Consider the following 23,621-nt stretch of genomic DNA (forward strand, 5'->3'; position numbering starts at 1 on the left):
TCTGCAGTTCGCTTCGGGGTGGTCCCTCGGCAAGCAGAGATTGCACGTGGCGTGCCTGTCGACCCAAGGGTATTTGCGGTTGCACTTGGGACAGAATTGGAAAGGGGTACCCTCCATACGCACCTTGAGGCAGCGGGCTGGTAAGTGTAGGAAATATATAAGGTGTACCTATATACCAAGAGTGAAGAGTATGTACCACCCCCCACTCTCCCTACTTGCAGGGCCGAGGCCAGCGGCCTACTAGGCCCGGGCCGAGGCCAGCGGCCTTCCGAGGCCCAGATCCGTCGTGCAGCAGCCGACGGTCGATGTCTTCTCCAGCCGTCGTCGAGTGTCGAGGGTCGACGTTGGGGTGGGGAAGGATGTCAATAAATAATTTTAAACTTCAATAATTAGCAAAAGTATGGCTAAGGCCAGGGGACTCCGCAAGATGCTTCCGACCAGTATGGCGGAAAAAAACAATCTGAGGATCCTAGACGCGTGAGGGATCTTGGGTACAGTGGACGTCACACTAGGGATAGTATTACTGGCACGCCTGTGTCGACGCCCATTTTCGAGTTTCGAAAAACAAACTGTAATACTCCGCAGCTTCCACTAGATGTCGGCCTATGCACAGCATGTGATCTAAGCAGATTCCACAAGCCTCAGAAACATATATATATGTATATATATATATATAAAGTTTTTCTTTGAATTGCTGTGGTAAAGCATAATGCTCGCCTCCGTCTTGTCATAAAATGTACATCCCTGCTTCACCCCTCCTGTACTGTGGTGCAGACCCATCGATATACACATCAGCCACTTAGGGCAACCCCAGCCTTCCATTTTGGCCCATAGTTTTCCCCGATTCACACTATCAAAGGTAGCTCGAAAATCGACAAATATGGTGTAGAGTGCTGACCCACCTCTTGCTGAGGTCCTTCCAAACAGGGTGTTCATTACCCTCAAGTTATGAGTGGTGGAACTACCCAGACGAAACCCTGTTCGAGTGAATTCAAGCAACTAGCTATCGTCCACCTATGACTGCAAAGTCTTTAAAACAAGGGTGGAGAAGAATTTCCCTGTGGAGTCCAGAAGTGACAACAGTCTATAATTGTCCAGTATAAGCCTGTCCCCCTTTTTATAGACCAGCAGGAGAACAGACTGCTGCTACAAGATCAGAATTTCCTGGGCAATACACACTCTATCAAAGAGGATTTTTAAGATCATGGCCCACCTGCTGGGATCTTGTTTTAGAACAATATTGGCAAGCCCATTAGGCCCAGGGGCCCTAGAATTCTTAAGCTTCAAGATTAGTGCTTCTATATCTTCCTTGCTGGCCAACATACGCCAGCCCCCCAGGATATACTGCAGAACCGTCCCCCTTATAGAATTATGGTCAATATCTTTCAGATTCTGAAGCCAGGCGCTTTCATTTATCGGGTTTAAGGTTTGCCTCCTGCTGTCTGCCTTAGCATTTGCCAGTATTCCCCAGATATTTCTAGACTTGCCAGTGCTCAGTGCGCTGATCATTGCTTGCCAGTGTTTATATACTTTCTTTATTGCCACTATCTGAGAACATTGCACCTGGGCACTGCAAACAGACCTGCTCATCGCTCTCAGTTTCCATTACATTTCTCTCTTAGCATCACGGATGGTGCAATCGAATTGGTTAGTATGTTTTCCAATCATCACTGGGTACCTTGCTGGGAGAGCTCCGATTAGGGAGGCTAGTTCTTTTAGCCACGCTTCGATTTCAATACCGTTTAGCCTACCCAGATGTTCAAAATCGCCACTGGTGAGCAATCCCACCGTTACGCTTGCCTTTTGGACATGCCTACCCGTCCAATGTATGGAGCTACCAGCTTGATTTACTTGTATACCGGGGCAGCAGGGAGGAGGATTTACCCCCATGGTTACTAATAGTGAGGGCCAAAACATTATGGTCACTATGTTCATTGGGCTTCACCTCGAGTTCTGATACTGCCATGAGGCATGCATTATTACCAAAGAAAATAACGTAGGGTTGCTCTACTATTGTTTGCAACACATGTATATTGCCCCGGGATATCACCTCTAGTTCTGCCATTCAACTGAAGTCCCAGTGTCTCTGGAAATGTATCCATTTTGAACCCTTGCAATTAGTAAGGTTCTGGACCATTTCACGTTTTTTGGTTATGTTTCGATAAGAGGCCCACCGAAACTCATCGGAACATTGGCATTCAGGTCGCCACCCAACAGTACTAATTGGTTATGTTGGGGGCCCCCCGTGTGCTGCAAAGATTTCATCGAGTTGGGAATGGATTTTTTCCAAACAGGACATTTCAGGTGGGTTATAGAGGTTTATTAGTAGTGCCTTCCCATCCTCTGCTTTCAAGTATGGCCATAGTTCAACCGCTTGAACCATGCCCTCACTGAACAGCACCTCCACTTGGCTAGAGTCGCTTTCCTGTCTCGCTCCAATAATTAACCCCCCACGTGGTATGACCCTGAGCCCATACTTGGCCATGACTTGGTATAGGTGGCACACGTCCACACAGAGGGGAGAGTCAAGCTAGGTTTCCTGGAGGAGGAAGATGTCATAGGTGGTTAGCATTTGCATTGACCTTTCACTCTGTATAAGGTGTCTGTGTGCCTCATTACAAGTTTGCATGGTCTGGAAACAACGGTACCAGTACGCTTGCCGGTACAGTTGTTTCCGGACAGGCAAACTACGAGTTCTGCGAGCAGGTGCCTTTCAGCCCGCCAGGTCTGACCTGGTGAACGGAACGGCACCCGCTCGCAGACCTCGACAAATGCACTGGCACCATTCATGAATGGTGCCGGTGCATCCGTCCTCCCCATTCCCTCGAATGGGAATGGGAAGTAATATTTTCCGGCACCCAGCAATGGGGAATTACTGGGACCACTGGGGCTGTAATGCCCCGGTAAGTCCCCATTGCCGGGTGCCGGAAAGAAAATACTGGCACGGCTACCGCCAGAGTCATAATGAGGCCCTATGAACCCTGGTGTTCCAAATGGCAAACCTATACATCAATTTCCTCTAGTCAATTGAACCCTAGGTGGCATGTGTAAGGAAGGCATGGAATCAACAGTAAGACAGACACAAGTGACCACAGTATAAGGGTTTTTATTGAACTTCAACAAAGGGTTTGATAAACGCCTATCTAAACCTAAATCTACCGATGGGAGCAAGCTACGACCATCAAATTATAATAACGCAGTCCTAGTGCTGTCTTGTCAAAATAAATGGGCCTATAGTAAAACAATGATTGCCAATCCTTACCTCTAAATGCAAATAGTGTGGGGAACAATGTTATGAAAAGAAAGAAGTGTTCAAAATGACATGTCAGGTTGTTCAGGCCATTGGCCTCCCTTCCCCAAGTTTTCAGCACAGGATAAGACGGTTCACTTGAGCATAGCACAGTCTCTGGATGCTTTAGTGTGTGAATACAGTTAAAAAAATAATACGTTTTATTCCTTCGATTTGCACAAGTATTCATTTCGGGTAACTCACCATTCACCCCAGATCCCCCTCAACCGGGTTCAGATCCCTTTTACAAAATGTTCGTCATCTTAGATCCCCCTCATCCGGGCTCAAATCCCTTTTCACAAAATGTTTGTCACCTTAGGTTCCCCGAATCTGGGCTAAGATCCCTTTGACAAAATGTTCGTAGTATATTCTTTTTCTCGAATGACTCACGGCTTACCCCGGATCCCCCTCAACTGGGTTCAGATCCCCTTTCTCAGACAATTAAGTCTCCCCCAGTGGGGCTCAGACCAATGTCTCTTTTACATCAAATATTGAAGATTTTCGAATTTCCCCTTGGTTTGACTTGACCCGTTGCAGGACCACTTCGATTTCAGAATTCCTCGTTTTAACCTTTTGTCACTTTTTGTTGGATACCTAACAGAGACTTTTGAATGAGCACCCACGTGGTGGCAGACCACTCAGTCTATGGTACTGTATATCACAGCTTCAAAGTTCCGTCACTGCTGTAAAATTATATTTGTGGCACTCGCCACATACGCTTCATGCACTGTTCTCTTTAATATTCTTTACACAATGTTGCTGAATGCAACCTTGGTTTCCACACAGACCGGTTTGGTATCAGTCTCCCCAACTCACTGGCTCTGCTGGCTTCACTGGTGCTGCTTTGTTGTAGGAGCCAAGGACAGTACCACAGCGGCAATCGATTATCCCCGCCTTGACTGTTGATGCTGGAGAGTCACGGGTACCTCAGACACACAATACAGGATTTATCAGTTTTTAATTCCAGGACTTACGTTTCTTGTTCTTGAAGGCTCAAAAAAGATACATGCTTTCGGTGAAAAGGTCAGGGGTACTTCCCTCCTTGCAATCCTCTTCGGTCTTGCCGTCTCCCGCTTGTATTAAACTGCCATCTCGGAACTGCTGTTTCCTTCGTGTGTTTTGCCTTGCTCAGAATGTGCTGTTGTGCTCCGCCTTTTATCTGTGTGGGTAAGTGTGATGGAAGTCATGAGTGTAATGATCAGTAATTGCCTGACCCTGCCTGACTATGGGAGTGGGACACGTCAGGTATACGGCTTGGGTGTTTTCTTTCACAGTGAGCTGTCCATGGGAAAGTGTTTGTGTTGGAAAAGCGAGGGGGGGGGTGTTGAATTCCTAAGTATCCCACCGGGTAGGCTGGGGTAAAGAAGTTAAAGGAAAAGGGGATATCGCGTCTCACCATCTGGTGTCCCACTTCCACTCCCCGAACACCCCCAATCCAGGTGATCCTCCCGCACTGTCCACCCCCAGGAACGGGATCCAAAAGCGATGGCCGTGTCCAGGCCACCTGGTTGACAGATCCCCGGGGACTAGAGGGTGAGACACCTTCAGGTTTCCCACACATGTTAGCCCGGTACTCTGGGGGGCGAAACCCGAGGTCAGGCCCTGACTGTTTATGTCTGCTTGTGGTTCTATTAGTGTATGGCCCGGGCTGTGTAAGCCCGTTGGGGGGACCATAGGGTTCGTTTAAGTCATCAAATACCCTTGTGGAAGGACAAACCAGCAACCTTTCCATATACTACTTCCCAGCGGTTGTAGATGTTACTGCGGCGTCTGGGTACTGCTCATGGCATACAGTTAGTGAGACCCAGGTTACACACTACATCAACACTGGAGCATAACAAGGATACCGCTAAAGAGGATACAAAACGTATTAGAAGCCAGTTAGTTGGTATGTCCCGTTTAGGAAGTTCAAGTAAAATGTCTGCTGAAGAAATCATTGACAGCTGAGGGATCGTAGACCACATACGAAGCAGGGATAATCGATTTAAGAAGGGACTGGTTGCAGTTGGCTGGGTCTCTTCAATTTTCACTAATACCCCCAGCTTCAGGGCTTCGGTGTCAGAGCCATTTAAATAGGGGTTATACTATCCCTGTCCATTATGCCACTTATTTTGTGAAACGGGTAGACCGGTTCCATCGGGTGGCATTATGCTTGGTTGACAGTGTACGGTGAACCCTTGCTCGTGCCTGGTAAAACATGACCGACGTGGGGTGATTCAACAGATTTGAACCAATGGACTGACTCTTACCTGTGTGGCACATCCTAACATCAGGGTCTATTTTCTGGGCCCATCGAGAGAGACCCGTTTCCAGTCCAACCTGGACCTTTACTATAGGTTGCTTTGGAACTACGCAAGCCCATTTATCCAGTGGGCTGCTCAGGGTTACTTTCCTCTTTGTACCATCACCCTGTACACTAATAATCGTTCTAGGTTCCGGAGGAGACTTTCTGCTGGCTAACCTGCGGGTTAGGGGTAACTCGCTGGTTTTATTCAGGACACAAAAATGCTTTGGGTTTTTCCAGGAGGTATCAGAGGTTAGCCTTGTGGGTGCTGTATTTGTGTTTGACCTCCGTAGCTGCCTCGAGATGTCAACTGGGGAAGAATTTTCCATCATTGATATTTCATTGCATAATGCTTCCAGGGCATCCTCTTCGTTACATGCAGCAATGTTGATTGAGTCTTGAGGGATTACTGAGGCCGGTGAGCTATGCATGATGAGGGGAAGGCTATCCCAGTGCTCACGTAGGTCCTTTGGGTCTTCCTCCATGACTAGTACACTTCGTGGGGGGTCCTGGGCCCCAACAGTAGGTTTATCCATTCCCTTATTTTCCGGCTTTTGATACCGATACGAGGCAGTATTATCTAAGATAATGTCCACTATCTTTGCAGTTATTGACTTTAGGTCGTGTTGTTCAGCAGCCAATGATGTGCAAAGGACCAGTAGGGTTTCGATTTGGGAAAGAATAGAGTTGAGCTGGTGTTTCAGGGGTACCACGTAAAGGGCAATGGCTACACGATGTGAGATACTGATGGATTGCTCTCCGTAACTTACATCTCCTGAAGTTTCCAGGGTGGCAGCTAACGCTTTGGTGTTTGGGGTACTGGACAGATTTCCTCCAATAATATTTTCGTGAGATACCACGGGGGGACCCAAGGAGTTGCGTTTCAAAGTCCTACATAATTGTAGCAGGGAGCCGCTATTGTCATGAGACTGTGGCGAATTTGGCACTTGATCGTTGAATTCATCTGCGTTATCTGCAATGGTGTTGGATGCACCAATAATGTTTTTCGTTGGCTAGCACATATTAATGTCCTCCTTGAGATTGTATAAGGGACTGTCTCTCGCCCGTGTGACTGAAAGGCACAAAATTGAAAATTGGGCACAGAGCTGGCTGACACCCTGAAAGTAGCCAGTAATAGGTGCCTGGTCACTGGGCACTAGTTTTCTCCCATTACCACAATCATTTCTGCCCTTCTTTGTGGAGGATGCATCTTGATTGCCTTTGGGAGGATTTAGTGGGCTCCGTGCCCATTTCCCCGTTTTTAGGGATTCGCTGCGCAGACTAGACTTGCAGGTCAGCTTGTTCTTCATGGTAGGGGTCATGTGCTCAAGCAAAGAGAATGGGTAAGCAAATAAGCAAATAAGGGATGAGTGCCAGGCACAGCAATCAAGGTTAATTAAGTTGGAGGGAAGGCAGAGGTGGGGGGGGGACTTTAGAGCAAGAAGAAGGGGGCAGCAATGGTAAGGCCCACATAGGAATGAAATAAGTAAAGGATGTAGTCTTAGACTAGGGTTGGCTATGGGCACCATTTATTCCATGAAGTACCCACACTGCGTCACACACTCCACCCGTAAAGTCAATTGTTTGTTTCAAAATTTCCCTTGCATGGGTCGCCGAACAGGCTACATTGCCTTTGCTCGTTAGCCGCTTGGTGATAGTCACAAGGACGACCCATCAATGCTTACTTTACTGGTTACTGTCCACTCATACTTGGCACACTTGTCGATGCCAGGGAGGGGGGCTAACCACGGGTTCCGCTGCATACTCCCGTCAACTGCCGTAGACTGCCAGACTGCAGCCAACTCTACGACCAACTCTGCGGCCGCTCCGCGTGGGCCTAGGGATTAAAAGCACTTCCTCCGCCGACGTAGCTCAACGTGTAGACAAGGAAACACTGCCAATGCTGCCAGACTGACTGCAGCCAACTCTACGACCAACTCTGCGGCCGCTCCGTGTTGGTCTAGGGATTAAAAGCACTTCCTCTGCTGATGTAGCTCAACATGCAGACAAGGAAGAAACACTGCCAATGCTGCCAGACTGCAGACAACTCTACGACCAACTCTGCGGCCACTCTGCGTTGGGCTAAGGATTAAAAGCACTTCCTCCGCCGACATAGCTCAGCATGTAGACAAGAAAGAAACACTGCCAATGCTGCCAGACTGCAGCCAACTCTACGACCATCTCTGACGGGATAGCAGGGATATAGGCCGGTAGTTGCCTGGATGTTCCCTGTCACTTTTATATATATCGGGACAATCTCAGCTTCCCTCCAGGTGGCAGGGACATTATTTAACTTGATTACTGCATTATATAACCTTTCAATACAGGCGTCCAAACCATGGGCTCATCTTTGAACAGATCAACATGCATCTTGTCCAGCCCAGGGCCATTCCACACTTTAGATTTTTTGATGATAGCATCAACCTAAGGTAAGAAGAGGCAAACATTCTCAATCTTCCCCTTCTGGGTAGGATTAAAACTTGAATCTGCGTCGACAGCGACTGAATCTACATAAGAGCTATACAGTTCTTCAAAGTGGGTGTGCCACGGTTCGGGCCAATACAGCAATGTAGCAGGTTATTCCCTGGCATTTCCTTGCCATGGACAAGCTCCCAAAAGCAGGATCAATCCTGACATTCTGCTGCCTCTCACAAACCCTCCCATCTGGCTTAAATAAATGCTTCCTCCTTTATTTTAACCACTGATTTATAGTGAGTTGACATGCTTACAAAAACGTTTTATCTGCCTGGGGGCCATTAACAAAACATAGCAATATATCCCTTTAAGCAGCTCTACATGCTTTATCATACCACCCCTCTTGTTTTAATGCTGCTTTCTTTACCTTAGTCGCTGGGTGGGTTAACATAAGTAGAAGAGTGTTCACTAAGTTATTGAACTCATTAATAACACACTCCTCTGTGCAGGTTGCACTACGTAATATCTCAATATTTCCCAACACAGCTTGATAAATGCTGGGCCTACTATCAGCTTCTAAGATCCCTGCCCACCTAACAGTGCGGCGAGCATGGCCGACTACATCAATATGCGTGATCGTTTTTGCTGGGGCAGTAATGTCAACCATTTGATTCAAAAGCATCAGGGAGGTAACTAGTGGGTTGTGATCACCTTCACTGCGGGCCAACACTTCAAAGTTGTGAATACACCTCCAATCGCTGGCCAAAACCAGGGAAAAATCAATGTGTGCTGAATTAGCATGGCAACAATCAATGTTTTTGGCTGGTTGGTCTGATGTAAAATGACCACTGCATGCCCTTAAATTGAGTCCATGGAGGATCCAAAAGGAATCAATAGAATACTTATGTGTCTTGGGAGGATGTTCTGCTACTAGGTCAGGTATATCCCAAACTAGGTCCAGCTCTTCCCATATACCATCTATGTCCACAAGGGGCTCAAATTGTAAGTTGAAGTTGCCCAAGACCAAAATATGTATGGAGCTGGGATCTGGATTAATTCCTGAAGAAAGAGCAATGTTCCCAGCAGAGTTTTGCCGTATGGTCAATTATATAGGTTGAATGTAAGCAGGCTCCAGCCATCATTGGATTTAGCTATGATATGTTTAAGGTCCGGAGAGCCTGTCTCACAGACCTTGATCGCCCACGAAAGGCTGGCTGCAACCCAAATCAATAACCCACCACTTGGTCTTCCTTTTGGCCCCTTTTTGGCTGGACTATTATAAGTGTTATACCCTTGAAGCTCCAACAGGGTTAAAGCCCAAGTCTCTTGAAGGCATATTAAATCAAATTCCTGAATGAAGCTGCACCAGCCTGGGTCAGCAAAAGGCTTTTCCGCACCCGCAATATTTCATGACAACGCTTTCCATAATACAGGAACAGGTGCAGCCAGACCAAGTAAGGGACACCATCAATTGACACAATCAAGCCCTGCTTCATTTGGTTGGTGACCCTCCCCCCTCCCATAATGGTTTTGCCCTAGGTCTCTCACTTGTTCTCGGGGGTTGATAACATATGGCCTTAGGGTAATCCTGAACCCTTGTGGGGAATAGGTTCTATCATTGAGAATAACTTTAATGTAGTCATATCGTCCATCAGACATCACTCTTCGCTCACAATTTACAATATCTGCTCTAATTACAGATAGACATCGCCTAAACTGTTGTATCCAATGGATGCTTTTGTTAATCAGGGCTTCTTGATTCTCGGGGTGCTAGTTTCGAAACACCAAGCATATACACACACAATGTATCCCCTTAGTGTCTTTGCTTATTATGGGTCACTACATCAGCCATGCTCCCCTGACCCCCTGTCATTTCCCTAACCAAGAGGCAACTAAAGGGCCGTCTATGTGAATTATTGAATGCATATTTATGTATTGTATCACATATATCTTTAGACCAATCAGGTTGTCCCAACTTACCCCTTACACATAATGATGCAGAGTTAGGGTTAGCTCTATCTCGTGGGTTCAACATTACTACATTTCAAATGTCTCTCTCTTGCTCTGAGGAAGTAGCACAAGGAATACTTTTAGAATAACGTACTTGACTGTCTATCCGAGAGGTATGAAATGCTGGTAACAAAGTCAAGGCTGAGGCGAGGACTGAGGGGGCGACTATGATCTTCGCTTAGCAGGGGTTTTCCTATCCAAGGAACCTACCTTTTGAGCAAGCATGTTGATTAAACCCCTCAATTTTCTTAGGTCATCTAGCACTTCTTGGAACCCTACTAACTTTTGGCAACCAAAATCCTTCCGTACTGGGGTATTTGAGCTAGTCTCATCTGGTAATATCTTTATGGGATACTACTCAAATAATCAGAATCATGTCCGGTGTCAGCAGCGATGGTTAGGCTCTGGACCAAACATTCCAATGCCAATTTATCAGCTAGGGGTGTAAATCTGTTGTTCAAAGTAATGTCTGGAGTGATCATCACCATCTCGTCAAGGACTACAGAGCTGTCCAAACATCCGCCCATAGTTTTCTGGAGAAAAGGGGAAAACAATAGCACACTACTATTAAAACCAACTTGTGCATACGTTAATCATAATGTTGAAAGGCATCCCCTTTGGGCCAGCTACCAGTATTTGAAAATTCCTACCCCCTTCCTGGACATTCTTTTCCCCACTTCGAATTTGTCCATGGGATCTTTAAATAGGGTTAATTTATGTGGTACTGTATTGCTTAATCTACTCTTAGTTCCCTTGGCTGTGTCATCTAACGTCAATGCCGGTCCGATAGCACAGCGAGTAGAGCGCTCGCTTTGACATATGAGCAGAGTCTGCTGATGCAGGTTTGAATCCCGGCAGGGCCGAACTCAGCCTTTCATCATTCCGAGGTCAATAAATGAGCACCACACACCGTGGGTCTAAGCAGCGCTCAGATGCCTGAGGGGTCGTAGCGCTATATACATGCTAAATTATTATTATTATTATTATTATTATTATTGTGCCCGATATTGTTAATTCAACTTTGTCTACAGCACAGTTAGATTAAATCCGGCTATCTGGTACATCACTGCAATTTTCCTTATCCCTTTCATCACCCACTCCACCACCCCCTCCGTTTGATATCATGTAACAAGTCCTTGATTTCCGTGATCAGGACATTTACATCCTTAATGGGCTCAAACAATGTATACATCTGTTTGGGCCACCCATAGGGGAAATAGAGGCATTAGACTTCCTTTTCACCAGTTTCACAAGGGTGAAGGGGGAGTAATAACCCCAATCTGCTCCCAGTATCTAGGCCACTAATTTATCTCAAATTGGCTACAGTTTAACCACTGAATCTCAAGTAAGCAGTATGATATATGATAGTTTATTTATATAGCACTTATACACAATGTGTTTCAAAGTGCTGCAAGGCAAGGGAGGGACCAAGGGAAAATACAATGACATTCTTTCAGGCCATGAACAGTAAGGATGTGAAAATAACTATCGTACTCGGCCTGACGACATTTCAGATAGTCCAAGAGATAAGACATAGATAAGGAAGGGAGGGGGAGAGTGGGAAGGAAATGGAAACAGACAGGCGACTACCGTACTAGGCCTGACGGCATTTCTGGTAGAGCCGGAGAAAACAAAAGGTAAGGGAGAGGGGTGCAGAAAGGGAGGGGAGGAACAAAACAACGACTTTCGTACTAGGCCTGACAACATTTCCGATAGTGCTGGGTTGGGGAAGGATGAAAACAAGTAAGGAGAGGTAGGAGGAGACAGACGAGGCTGCTATCATACTAGTTCCAGGGACAATTCTGATAGAGTAAGTGCATAGAAGAAAGTAAGGGGAGGAGGGGAGGAGATAGGAAAAGGGAGAAAGGGAGAGGCAGAGAGAACAGAGAGTAAGCAGTCAAAAAGAGTGGAGAAGCAAGAGGGGAGAGCGAATACAATTGCAGAAGTCAGTAGTTACACATAACGTTGCAAGCCTGGATACAAGATGAAGATGGGAACAGCATGATTCAGGGGCACCATGAGAAAGGGTGACACACCGTGAATCAATGAAGTCCATTAAAGTCAAATCCAGCATTGGCCACAAGACAGTGATGGTGAAACCAGAATGTATCAAGCAGAAGTAGGCTTGGGGGTGGAGGGGTGCAGGGTAGAAGAATCATGCAAAACAGGCAACAGTGACAAAAAGCAATCAAAACAAACAATGATGTGCTTAAAAACATGAAACGTGAAACAATGAACAGAAAAAGAAAAATAAGGAATAAACATTCAGATGCAAAAGACAGCTTTCTCAACTTTTGCCTCAGAAGGAGCAAAAGGGTGGGTGAGGGACGCTCGACTGCTAAGAGGGCAGCCTTAGTCGTCTCCCTCTCCCTGCCCCACCAAAACACTGCACTGAGGTTCTTTGTTAGGCGTGTTACAGTTAATAAGTGGCGAGGATCGCACAATCGCTTCAAATGAACCGTGGCAGAAAGTCAGAGATTTAGTGTTCTGTGCAGAATAGGATAGAATGGAACACCAAATCCAGCATTTTATTAGGATAATCCCACTGCCACTCACCGAGAGCTAAAGCTGATGAGTTAATACGTGATAGACAGCTGATCCAAAAGTCAGAGTCCAAAACTCGCTCTGGGGCAGCTTGCGAGCGCAAACATCCTGCAGTGCCAACACTCGCGCCCTTGCTCCCTCGTGGGCTTACACCACTGTGGGGATTATCTGAAGTTTACATAGATGGGTGCGTGGCCTGCTAGCCGTCACCACAGCTTCCTCCATGACTTCTCTTCCACTCAGCATTTGGCTTAACTTCTGGGCAATGCTGCAGGCACCAAGCGAGGCTGGGTAACCCGTGCCCCACGGCAGCCAGACAGGGGAGAGGGGCGAGCAACAGCCCAACAAATGGGGCAGTGCTCCCCCTCACCCCCTCTACAACTACAAGGCGTCACGCATTCGCCGGCCCGGGAAGAGAAGAAGGAAGGGCGGGGTGTTAAACAACACCTTGCCCTTCCTTCAAAAAGAGGTGCTTAGCACCCAGGCTTGGCGGGTAGGAAGCAGGCAGGGCTCCAAGAAAGGATAGCACCACGGAGTGCTGAGGCCGTCGGCGCCAGCCGGCTTGGGGGGCTGGCAGCATAGCCCCCCACACAGGCACAACAAGGACCCAGGGCCAGCCCTGGGTCCAATATAAGGAGCTGCGATACAGCAGCAAGCCACAATCAGGATGCTTGCTTTTTCTTTGAACATAGCTCTGTTCAACTGCTGCACTCGGACTGGAGTTTTAACTTACTCTGGCACTAAAGGCTGCAGTAGGAATTTCATGCAAGAACATAGCGGGGCTAACCCCTACTCCTTGGCCCCTTACATCACATTGGTAAAATCATAACACCCCCCGCTTGCGTGCCCCAATGATGGAGTCAGAGACATTCTGAAAGTTGGAAACATATATAACATTTTATTTGGAAAACATATGGTCGCATAATTTGGAGTCATCTTATGAGGGCGGCCCCACCCATGCCTGCTCAGGTCTTATGACTGCCTGGCACCAACCATGGTCCTTAGCCGGGTGGCTCCGCCAATCCCGCCTTACAAGAAGTCCCTTGTCCAAAAGCCTGTGAGCCATCTCACACCAATCCGTTCTTGCGAGAACGGCCCGCCCTGGATTCCACTGCCAGTTCAGTCATTCCTCCAGAGATTATGGAGCGAATAAGGCCACTGCATCGGTTGTTGAGGAGTCCCAACCGTCCCTAGTGGAATCAGCGCCCGTGTCACCCCATCCTGCCTGAAGCAGCCAGTGATTGTAGCTCACGGACCAGACCGCAGCATGCCTCCTTCTCTAGGACCGCCCTCGTAACTCCGCCTGCGACAGAAACATTCGTTAGTACAGTAAATTGCCACCATCATCCCTGAAAAACAATTTTGTTCAAAACATTCAATTCGTGCCACCTTCCCTTACTCCACCCTGTGATTTACAAGACAAATCCTTCTTCCCCAAAAACACACTAAGCCCTTTATCCCTTCCCGGTGGACCAACCCTTGGTCCTCAGTTACCTGTCGCAGTTCTCAGCAGCTTGGGTGGGAGGGTGGATGTCGCTGCTGCTGGGGCTGGATGAGAGGACTTGCTCTCTCCGCCCTGGGCTATTTAAGCCCCCAGGGGTGCAGGCCGTTTCCGGCCGGACCCCAGAGGGCACCCTGACTGCGTCCTCCATAGAGGAGGCGAGTCCACGCAGGGGGCGGCCAGAGGGGCGGCCCGCTATGTGAGCTGCGCCTCTAGCGCCCCCTGCGTGGGCTGGCGCATCTGCTTAGCGGGGCTAACCCCTACTCCTTGGCCCCTTACATCACATTGGTAAAATCATAACACCCCCCGCTTGCGTGCCCCAATGATGGAGTCAGAGACATTCTGAAAGTTGGAAACATATATAACATTTTATTTGGAAAACATATGGTCGCATAATTTGGAGTCATCTTATGAGGGCGGCCCCACCCATCCCTGCTCAGGTCTTATGACTGCCTGGCACCAACCATGGTCCTTAGCCGGGTGGCTCCGCCAATCCCGCCTTACAAGAAGTCCCTTGTCCAAAAGCCTGTGAGCCATCTCACACCAATCCGTTCTTGCGAGAACGGCCCGCCCTGGATTCCACTGCCAGTTCAGTCATTCCTCCAGAGATTATGGAGCGAATAAGGCCACTGCATCGGTTGTTGAGGAGTCCCAACCGTCCCTAGTGGAATCAGCGCCCGTGTCACCCCATCCTGCCTGAAGCAGCCAGTGATTGTAGCTCACGGACCAGACCGCAGCGTGCCTCCTTCTCTAGGACCGCCCTCGTAACTCCGCCACGCTTTGGGGTGGCCCCCCCCGCGACCCCAAATGCCCCCACACCAAATTCCCACTCCTGCTAATTCTCACCAATCCCTATTTACACCCAGTTCTTGCCATCAGTCCCCATAGTCCCAAATTGAAATGGCCCATCCCGTGCTCTGAAAGATGCACTCCATCTGGTGCAAAGTCTATTGGTTTTCCCTCACATAATTCCAGGTGTCTGACAAAACCCAGCCCTTCCTGCTTCATGAAGCGCTCCATGCTCTTGTTCACCCTCCTCCTAGACCTTTCCATTGCAGCGTTGGACTCTGCTCCCCGCCATACTTTCCTTGGGATCAGCTCTGACCAGGCTATTTCCGTTGCAGGCAGCATTCTTGCTAAGATCCTAATGCCCTCCTGCATTACTCTCAATAATCTGCCCCTTCCCAAGTCTGCAAGGTCATTCCCCCCAAGGTGCACCAACAACAACCTTGGGTGGGCCTTCTTGGTGATCTGCCTGCGCAGCGCGGGGAGAAGTGAGTGCCAGCGCATGCCTGGGGTGCCTAGCCACACCAGCTCGGTGTCCCGAAAACCCAAATTGGCCCCCCGCACCGGCTTCGTGCGGGCGCATTTCTCCGCTCTGCTGATAAACGAGTGGCCAATTATCCAGACGGTACTCCCAGCTGCAACAAATCAAAATTGCATAGTTGTTACAACCATTCTCCTTTCCTCCACCCGAGACCCCACCCACCCCCATTCTGTCGCCCCCTTGTGACCTGACCTATTCAGCTGAAGGGGCTGGGTTGTCCTGCCCACCTGGGCGAATGTACAGTTTGTACCTGTTGGATTGCCATCTACCCAACCTCTGGATTGCCGAGCCGTGCATCCCCGCTTGAAATGCTGTAGTTGCTGCCCCTATCCGTAAGCCATGCGTGGACCATCCTTGCCCATGACACCCTGCTCTCTTAAAAGCCACGGCCAGTACCTTCCGGAATTGGAATATTGTCAGTGGGGACCCGTCCCTGTGTATTAAGAGGTACTTCCCCCCGGCTGGCCTCATTGTCATGTAGTGGGACAGTAGCCAAGTGGGGCAGCTGGCCTGTTCCGCTGCCCTTCGCAATTTGATTGAGGCGCCTTTTCCGGCCTGATCGGTCTTTGATTTCCTGACCTTTACCATGAGGCCATCTTCCATGAATGTGACGTCCCCTGGCGCCAGTGCCCGCCCAGAGTCATCAGCCTTCCCTGTTGCCACCAATTCACTCACCCGGAGGGCCCCAAAAAATGCCAATGCACATGCCGCCCTGAAAAGGCAGAGCTCAAAACCGTCTGTGCATACACCTTCCAGTACCTTAAGTAACTTCCCCAGCACTTCAAAGTTAATGGGCTTACGTACATCCTTCTTGCGCCCTTCGAGTTTCCCCCAACCTTTGATTGCTGCCCTTATTGAGAATTCCCTAGTTGGGTCCCCCTCTCCTTTTAGTTTGGAATGGAATGCTACAGCGGCTAAATGGCTTGTGACCCAGCTCCTGCTCTGCCCCTGGTTGTGTGCCCATAGCACGAACCGTTCTACCTGTGCTGCAAGACCCAGGTTTGAATGTCCCTCTTCCTGAATTACCCTTACAAACTTACTGTAGCCTTTTTGATACCTGGACCGCACTCCTGGTGAGAGCGACTGCTCCCCAAGTTTCCAGAGCGTCGGGTCCACGACATCAGGTGCCACCATTCCTGCATGAACTCTGTGCCCCTCTGTTGTGCCCCTGGGTGGGCCTTCCGGAATCGCTCCCACTGAAAACGAGAAAGAGCGTCAGCAGCCACATTCACAATTCCTGGTACATGTCTCGCCCTAAATTCAATATTCTGGTACAAGCATATTTCCACAAGTTTCCTTAGCAGCCCCAGAACCACCGGGCATGAAGCGGACTGTAAGTTGATGGCCTGGACCACTGCTTTGTTGTCCGACCAAAAGCGGACCCTCCTGTTGCACAACTCACCTGGCCACAACAGGAGGGCTATCACGATTGGGAACAGCTCTAGCGCCATAATGTTCCCCAACCTCCCTTTCTTTCTCCATTGTGTTGGCCACCTCTGCGCACACCAGCGCGTGCCCAAGATCACACCAAACCCTTCCTTTCCTGAGGCGTCTGAGTACATTTGCAACTCCCTGCTGGTAACCCATGCGTCCCGCCAAAGGCTTACCCCGTTGAAGTTCTTCAGAAACCCCCGCCACATGACTAGGTCCTCCTTGAGTGCGGCACTCAGCCTGATGTGGTGGTGTTTGTTAGTTACCCCCGCTGTGGCTCTTGCTAACCTCCTGGCAAACACCCTCCCCGCTGGAACCACCCTGGCTGCAAAGTTGAGCTTCCCAAGCAGCTGCTGCACTTGACCCAAAGTTGTCTTTTCTTTAGCTAGAATACTGGAAATCAACTCCGTTAGCCCTTCCACCTTTTCTGTCGGTAACCTGCATGTGCCCTTGCAAGTATCTATTTCTATGCCTAGAAATGTGAGGACATGAACTGGGGTTTGTGTTTTCTCTTTGGCTAAGGGTATTCCTAATTCTTTCATTAGAACCTGAAAGGATGCTAATGCCGAACCGCAGTCCTTCGTACCCTCCCTACCAATGAACAAAAAATCATCCAGGTAATGCATGATTGCCCCCCTTGGTTCTTTTTCTTTTGCTGCCCATTCCAAAAAGGAGCTGAATTGTTCAAAGTAGGCACATGAAACAGCACACCCCATTGGCATGCATCTGTCAAAGAAAAATTGGCCTGCCCATTTGAATCCCAGCAAATGAAAACTATCGGGGTGGACTGGTAGGAGCCTGAAAGCAGACTCAATGTCGACCTTTGCCAACCATGCCCTTCTTCCCATCTGGTCCAGTAGCTCCATTGCTTTGTCAAAGGAAGCATATGTAACGGAGCAATAGTCGGGGTCCAGCCAATCATTCACCGAATCCCCATCTGGGTAAGACAGGTGGTGAATTAACCTGTACTTTCCTTCCTCTTTTTTAGGGACAACCCCCAATGGGGACACAATGAAGTTAGGGAGGGGAGCCACCCAAAATGGACCCGCTATTCTCCCCAATGCTCTTTCTTTGGCCAGTTTTTTGCTCACAATCCCTGGTAGCTTGTCTGCTGAAGGTAGGTTCCTTGCCCCTCGTGAAGTTAGGGGTCCTTCGTAAGGGATCCTAAACCCTTCCCTGAAACCCTGTGAGATCAACCTTCCTTCGCCAATTTTGGGATATTCCGTTAGCCATTGTTGTAATGTTGTGATCTTTATGGGTGAGGGTCCCTTCCCCCAGCTCCCCTCATTGGGTGCTCTTACCTCGGCCCCTGCCCCGTGGTCCCCTGGACCCTTGATAGCATGAAGAGGCGGGGTGGGACCCTTTGCATTTTTCACAGGCATGGGCAAATATACATTCCCGGCCGAAGCGGCAGTACCCTGCATTAAAACCCCTGCACGTGCCCTTGGGTGTGTCGGCCCCTGAGGTGGCCCTGCCGCTCCCCCGTGCCCTCGGTCTGATCCCGCCGTCTCTCCCCCTGCCCCTCTGCCTGTTCCGAAAGGGCTGCCAAGCTTCCTTCTTGTCCTCGTTGTACCTGCCCGACCCGGACTTGGTAGTATCCCTGATTGGCACGCTGGACCTCTCCTGGCCACCCATGAATGCGAACCAACCCTCCGTGTCCTTCTGAGCCCAAGACATTGAGGGCAACTCCTCCATCTTATGCCTGAAACCCCTATCATAATCTATCCATCCCGTCGTCCCATAAGTCTTATGCTCTGCCACTATGGTATCCCTGTAATTCCATAGGTCAGTCCCTTGTTCTGGGAACTTTTCCATCATCACTGTAGCATAGAGGGAGAAAGCTTTTGACCAGTTATCAATGGTCTCCTCCGGCCTGTACCGTTTTTGCCTCTTTTTCTCCTCCTCTTTTGATACATTAACATCTGGGCCCTCACTTTCAGATGTCAGCATAGAAAATATATCAAAATAATCCCTCGCCCATATCCGTTCTTTTACCTGTTTATGAATGTACCAAGACAACGTACTTCTCCCTGTTAGTACTGGGGCTATTGTTACCAATGGCACCCCACCGCTTACAGTGGATGTCCCCGCACCCAATGAGGTCACTGGTAGTCCCTCAGGTGGTGCCACCCTATTGGACCCCAGGGAACCCGCGGGCAGCCCCTCTGGTGGTATTACCTCTGCTGCTTGGGGTATCCCCTTGGCTGGTGCCCCTGTCCCGCTGACCTGGCCTGGGCGTCCTACCTGTGCCTCTGCGACTGCAGCCGGCCCTGATGGTTGCCCCCAGACGGCGAGTGGGCCCACCCCGTTCCCCACCTGCGGCGCCACTGGTACCTGTCCCAACCGGAGCATCATCTGGTCCATGAATCTAGTCATTTCCAATTTTGCCCACTCCATGGTCTGCCCGTTTACCCCGGGCTGTGCCACCTCCAGGGCGGATGTCCCCGTGTTTGCTACCGTCCCCATAGGCCCAGTGTTTACAAATACTGCTGGCTGAATCCCCTGGCTTGCCCCATGTGCCTGGTCAGTACCTGTGCTTGGGGAAATTTCTGTAGTGAGCGGCGGAATGGATACATTTGGAGATGCATTCACTACAGTGTTATGCTCCTTACCCTTCTGCTTCCTGGGCGCGCGCTTTCTCTTGGTGGGAGTGGGCGTCACTACCTCTGGTCCTGTTGGAGGTACCCCTGTGTCTGGTGATCCCGTTGGTGCCGATCCTTCCAGAGACTGCTCCACCATTCTTTGCGCCCATTCCGCACCTTTATTCCGGACCCTTTCTTGGAACCATGCCACCATCTGAGCCTCTTCCTGGCTCTCATAGGACCTTCCACTCTCGGAAGTGCCCTCCCCACTGTAAAACAAACTTGGCGATCCCAGGCTGGACATGTTGTCTGTTGTCACTGGGTAAGAAAGTAAATAAATTAGTGCAAACAGATTTTGTCGGTTAATATATCGTTGACTAGTTTTTTCTCTTTAAAACCCTTTCCGTTACTCCTTCTGGCGTCCCATGTTATTGCTACCCTGTATAATGCCAGTGCCGTGGCCCTTCGCTCATGCCAGTTGTCCCTCCTGCCCTTGATCACGTTACCTGTGGCAGTCCATTGGCTGCCTGTTTCAGTTGCTAGCCACTTCCAGCCCCCAATAGGCCCATTTCCTTACCACAGCTCTTTTCTTTCTTCCTTCCAACAAACCACCTCTGTTGCCGTACCTGGAAGATACTAGCTGTGATCTGCAAATACAGACATAATGTGTTAAACATTGCACTTTGGATTGAGCCATATGCGTGCCCCCGATACCTTGTACCTTGTCTGTGTCTTGCCGCAGCACCCCTACGGCCGCCCCAAAAAAGTGGAGGTGAAACAGATGTCCTCCTAGCCACTCGCCGCGCATGTCTAAAAATTGTACTGCTGTGTGCATGAAATCCCCTCCCCACCGCAACCCCCTACTCTGCTCCAGCCGGTCCATCTTTGTGTATATGCGCGTTATAAGTAGTTTTCTGGAATAACCCGAAAACTCCTGACAAAAGTTATTAATTTCCTCGTCCTCCTCCAATAATATCAAACAAAACAGTTCCTTCCCCATACTGCGTTGTAAGTTCCTTTCTGAAAATAACCGGGACATTCCTCATCTTTCCCAAAGTATTTCTGCAAACCAACAGTTCCTTCCCCATGAACCGTGCATTTCTGCCCCCACATCGTACGCTCTCCTGCGTAAGTACATTGCCCAGTCCTTCTTTTTTAAATTGTCCTGCGCATTTAAAAGTTCCCTGCCTCGCCCATGTTGTACTTTATGCGGCGTCCCCGCGACCAGCGCGGCTTCCTACCGCTTATACTCCTCCCCGCACATTATCATTCGGGAACAAAGGCAACCTGTTTCAGGCAAAAGTTCCAAAGTTGCTCCGGGTGGGGCCTGAAATCACAACCTCGGCATTGCTCACTGCATGTCTTGCTGTATAAGTACCGCACGCTAACCGATTGCCCCACTGGAGCTGTTAAATAACGCCCGAAAGCAACACAAAAAATTGGCCACTCCTTGGTGTGCCTGGTAATTGCCCGGTGTCACCTCGTAGCACTTTTATAAAATTAAAAACTTTAAACAGCCCGCCCTGCAAAACTTGTGAATTCTGACTGCTGCCTAGAACCTTCGACCTCATGCACCGTAGTCAGCAGCTCTACAGTTACACCAACGCTTTGTATCCCTATGAACATTACTTTTTCATTTTACATCAAATTTCCCCCCTGCTCGGAGACATGCACCCTTCCCGGGGCCCCCCATAAATGCAACAAAAAGATATGTACCCGCCGGGGATTGAACCCGGGGCCTCATACCTGCACCGCGTGCGCTCTTACCACTGCGCTACCTCCCCTCACGACAACCACCCCTGTGCCCTGCGCACCAGTAAACAACCTCCATTTCCGGCCCCTTTGTGCCCTCCAACTACCGAGGTGGGAATGCCGTGAGTGAGGTCCATAAAACAACGAAAGAAGACATGCGCCCGCCGTGGATTGCACCCGGAGCCTCATCCTTGGAAAGCGTGCGCTCTATCACTGAGCTACATCCCCTCACGAAAGTATATCTAACAAGTATATGTGCTGGGGAAGCAAGCACCACGCATCCATAAATAAAGTAAATTTTCAACAGTAAATTAAATAAACCTCCATTCGCGGCCCCTTTGTGCCATCTAAGCACTGAGGCGGGAAATGCCGTGAGTGGGCCCCATAAAGTTATCAAATGACATGCAACCCCCGGGGATTGAACCCGGGGCCTCAACCTTGCAAAGCGTGCGCTCTACCACCGAGCTCCATCACCTCGCGACACCTATCCGTGCGCCATGCGCCTAAGTAAATCAACTTCCATTCCCGGCCCCTTTGTGCCCTCTAAGCACCGCGGCCGGAAAGCCATGCGTGGGCTCCATACCCCCGGCACGGACCAACAACTCTTTGCAAAGCGTGCGCGAGTAAATACCTCCCTTCCCTGCCCCTGTGGCGGGAATGCCGCGAGTGGGCTCCATACAGCAAAAAGAAATGCAACATAAAGAAATGCAACCTCCGGTGATTGAACCCGGGGCCTAGACCTTGAAAAGCGTGCGCGAGTAAATAAAGCCTCCCTTCCCGGCCCCCTTGTGCCCTCAAAGCACGGAGGCGGGAATGCCGTGCGTGGGCTCCATACAAAAAGAAATGCAACCGCCGGGGATTGAACCCGGGGCTTCAACCTTGCGAAGCGTGCGCTCTACCACCGAGCTCCATCCCCTCGCGACACCCATCCGTGCGCCATGCGGCACCCATCCGCACAGGCAAATAAACTTCCATTCCCGGCCCCTTTGTGCCCTGAGGCACTGTGGAGGAAAGCCGTGGGCTCTATGAATTAAACCGAGGCCCACGGCACAGACCAGCGCCCCCGCGCTGTCCCTCTACTCCACACCTTACCGTAACACGATAAAATTCACTCGTCCTGCTCGTCGTGTCGCGTCCTCGTCCTGATGTCGCTGCTGCTGGGGCTGGATGAGAGGACTTGCTCTCTCCGCCCTGGGCTATTTAAGCCCCCAGGGGTGCAGGCCGTTTCCGGCCGGACCCCCGAGGGCACCCTGACTGCGTCCTCCATAGAGGAGGCGAGTCCACGCAGGGGGCGGCCAGAGGGGCGGCCCGCTATGTGAGCTGCGCCTCTAGCGCCCCCTGCGTGGGCTGGCGCATCTGCTGAGCATTGTCATCGCTCCCACCGACCCCTTCGCAGGTCCGGGAAGAGGCAGAAGGTGTGAGGAGCCGGGCTGCATCGCCCATTAAACCGACATGTCCCAGCGCGGTACAGAAGGCACGGCTGGGGGAGACGGACCGAAGGAAACTCCACTAACCTCGGGGAGCCCCAACACTGAAGAAACGGGAGAAGCCAACCTGTGTGAGGAGCCGGGCTGCACCGCCCATTAAAACGACACGTTGAGCCGCTTTACAGAAGGTATGGCAGGTGGAGACAGACCGAAGGAAACTCCACTAACCTGGAGGAGCCGCAGCACCGAAGAAACGGGAGAAGCCAACCCGGCAGTGTGAGCGATACAGGCTCCAGTGAGTGAACTGCAAAGGAACGGAGGCAGAGTTTTAGATCTGAAACGCGGACAAAGCAAGGAACATGTGGCAACTTGCAGAAGCCCTGGACAGGGTTACTAGGCAACGTACTTACAGAGACAAAAGTACGTTGGAAGCCGGACGATGTGGAGCATTTTGAAAGACATTACAAAAGCGCATTACGAACGTGGTCCAAGGCAGTAATCAAAATGTCACGGTTGATATAAAAAAACACTGCGAAAGTGCAATCCTGAGGCGGATCATTTAGGACGCACAGAGCGAGCATTTTTCGCTTGATTAAGAAGTTTTAAACAGTGTAAGGATCCATCAGATTAAGCTGGAAATAAACGAAGGAGGAGCCCGGAGCTCAACGCAGTCGGAGCAATGTGCATTGTAGCAGTGTGCAGAAAGCCCAGCCAAGGTTACAGGCAACAGGCTTTCTGAAACGAAAGCACGTACAAACATTTTGGAAGCAGGATGACGTGGAGTGTTTCTGGTCACATTGAAAAAACAAAGCCTGATATAAACGTTTCAAACAGAATAACCAGGACGATCGTGGAGCAGGCAAAGGTTTCTTCCGCACTGTTCGATCGTTCAGGAAACGAAACATGGAAAAAGCGTAAAAGAAGATGCAAAAGGGTACACATAATTCAGGGCCAGGACTAGGTGGCTCAAGCATAGAAGCAAGCTGAAAAACAAGTTTAAACTGAAGCAAGCTGCAACTCCAAATTACTCAGTACCTTGAACACAGGGCAAACGGAAGT

The 23,621-nt window shown here is 49.8% G+C and overlaps 1 protein-coding gene across 1 annotated transcript in view; it reads right to left on the reverse strand.

The window, feature by feature from the left end:
- The window catches only part of LOC138504970 (uncharacterized), a 45,718-nt gene extending 25,560 nt beyond the window's left edge, over positions 1 to 20,158 (reverse strand). Inside the window, exons 1-3 of the mRNA XM_069625344.1 lie at positions 19,414 to 20,158; positions 15,640 to 16,566; positions 5,539 to 6,546 (exon numbers count right to left, since the gene is read on the reverse strand). Of these exons, the coding sequence (XP_069481445.1) occupies positions 5,539 to 6,546; positions 15,640 to 16,566; positions 19,414 to 19,687 (2,209 nt within the window). The 5' untranslated portion in view covers positions 19,688 to 20,158. The remainder of the gene's footprint in view (positions 1 to 5,538; positions 6,547 to 15,639; positions 16,567 to 19,413) is intronic.
- Between the last annotated feature and the right edge of the window lie 3,463 nt (positions 20,159 to 23,621).

The sequence above is a fragment of the Ambystoma mexicanum genome, chromosome 11, assembly GCF_040938575.1.
Source record: "Ambystoma mexicanum isolate Mex_15411 chromosome 11, UKY_AmexF1_1, whole genome shotgun sequence".
NCBI classification, from domain to species: domain Eukaryota; kingdom Metazoa; phylum Chordata; class Amphibia; order Caudata; family Ambystomatidae; genus Ambystoma; species Ambystoma mexicanum.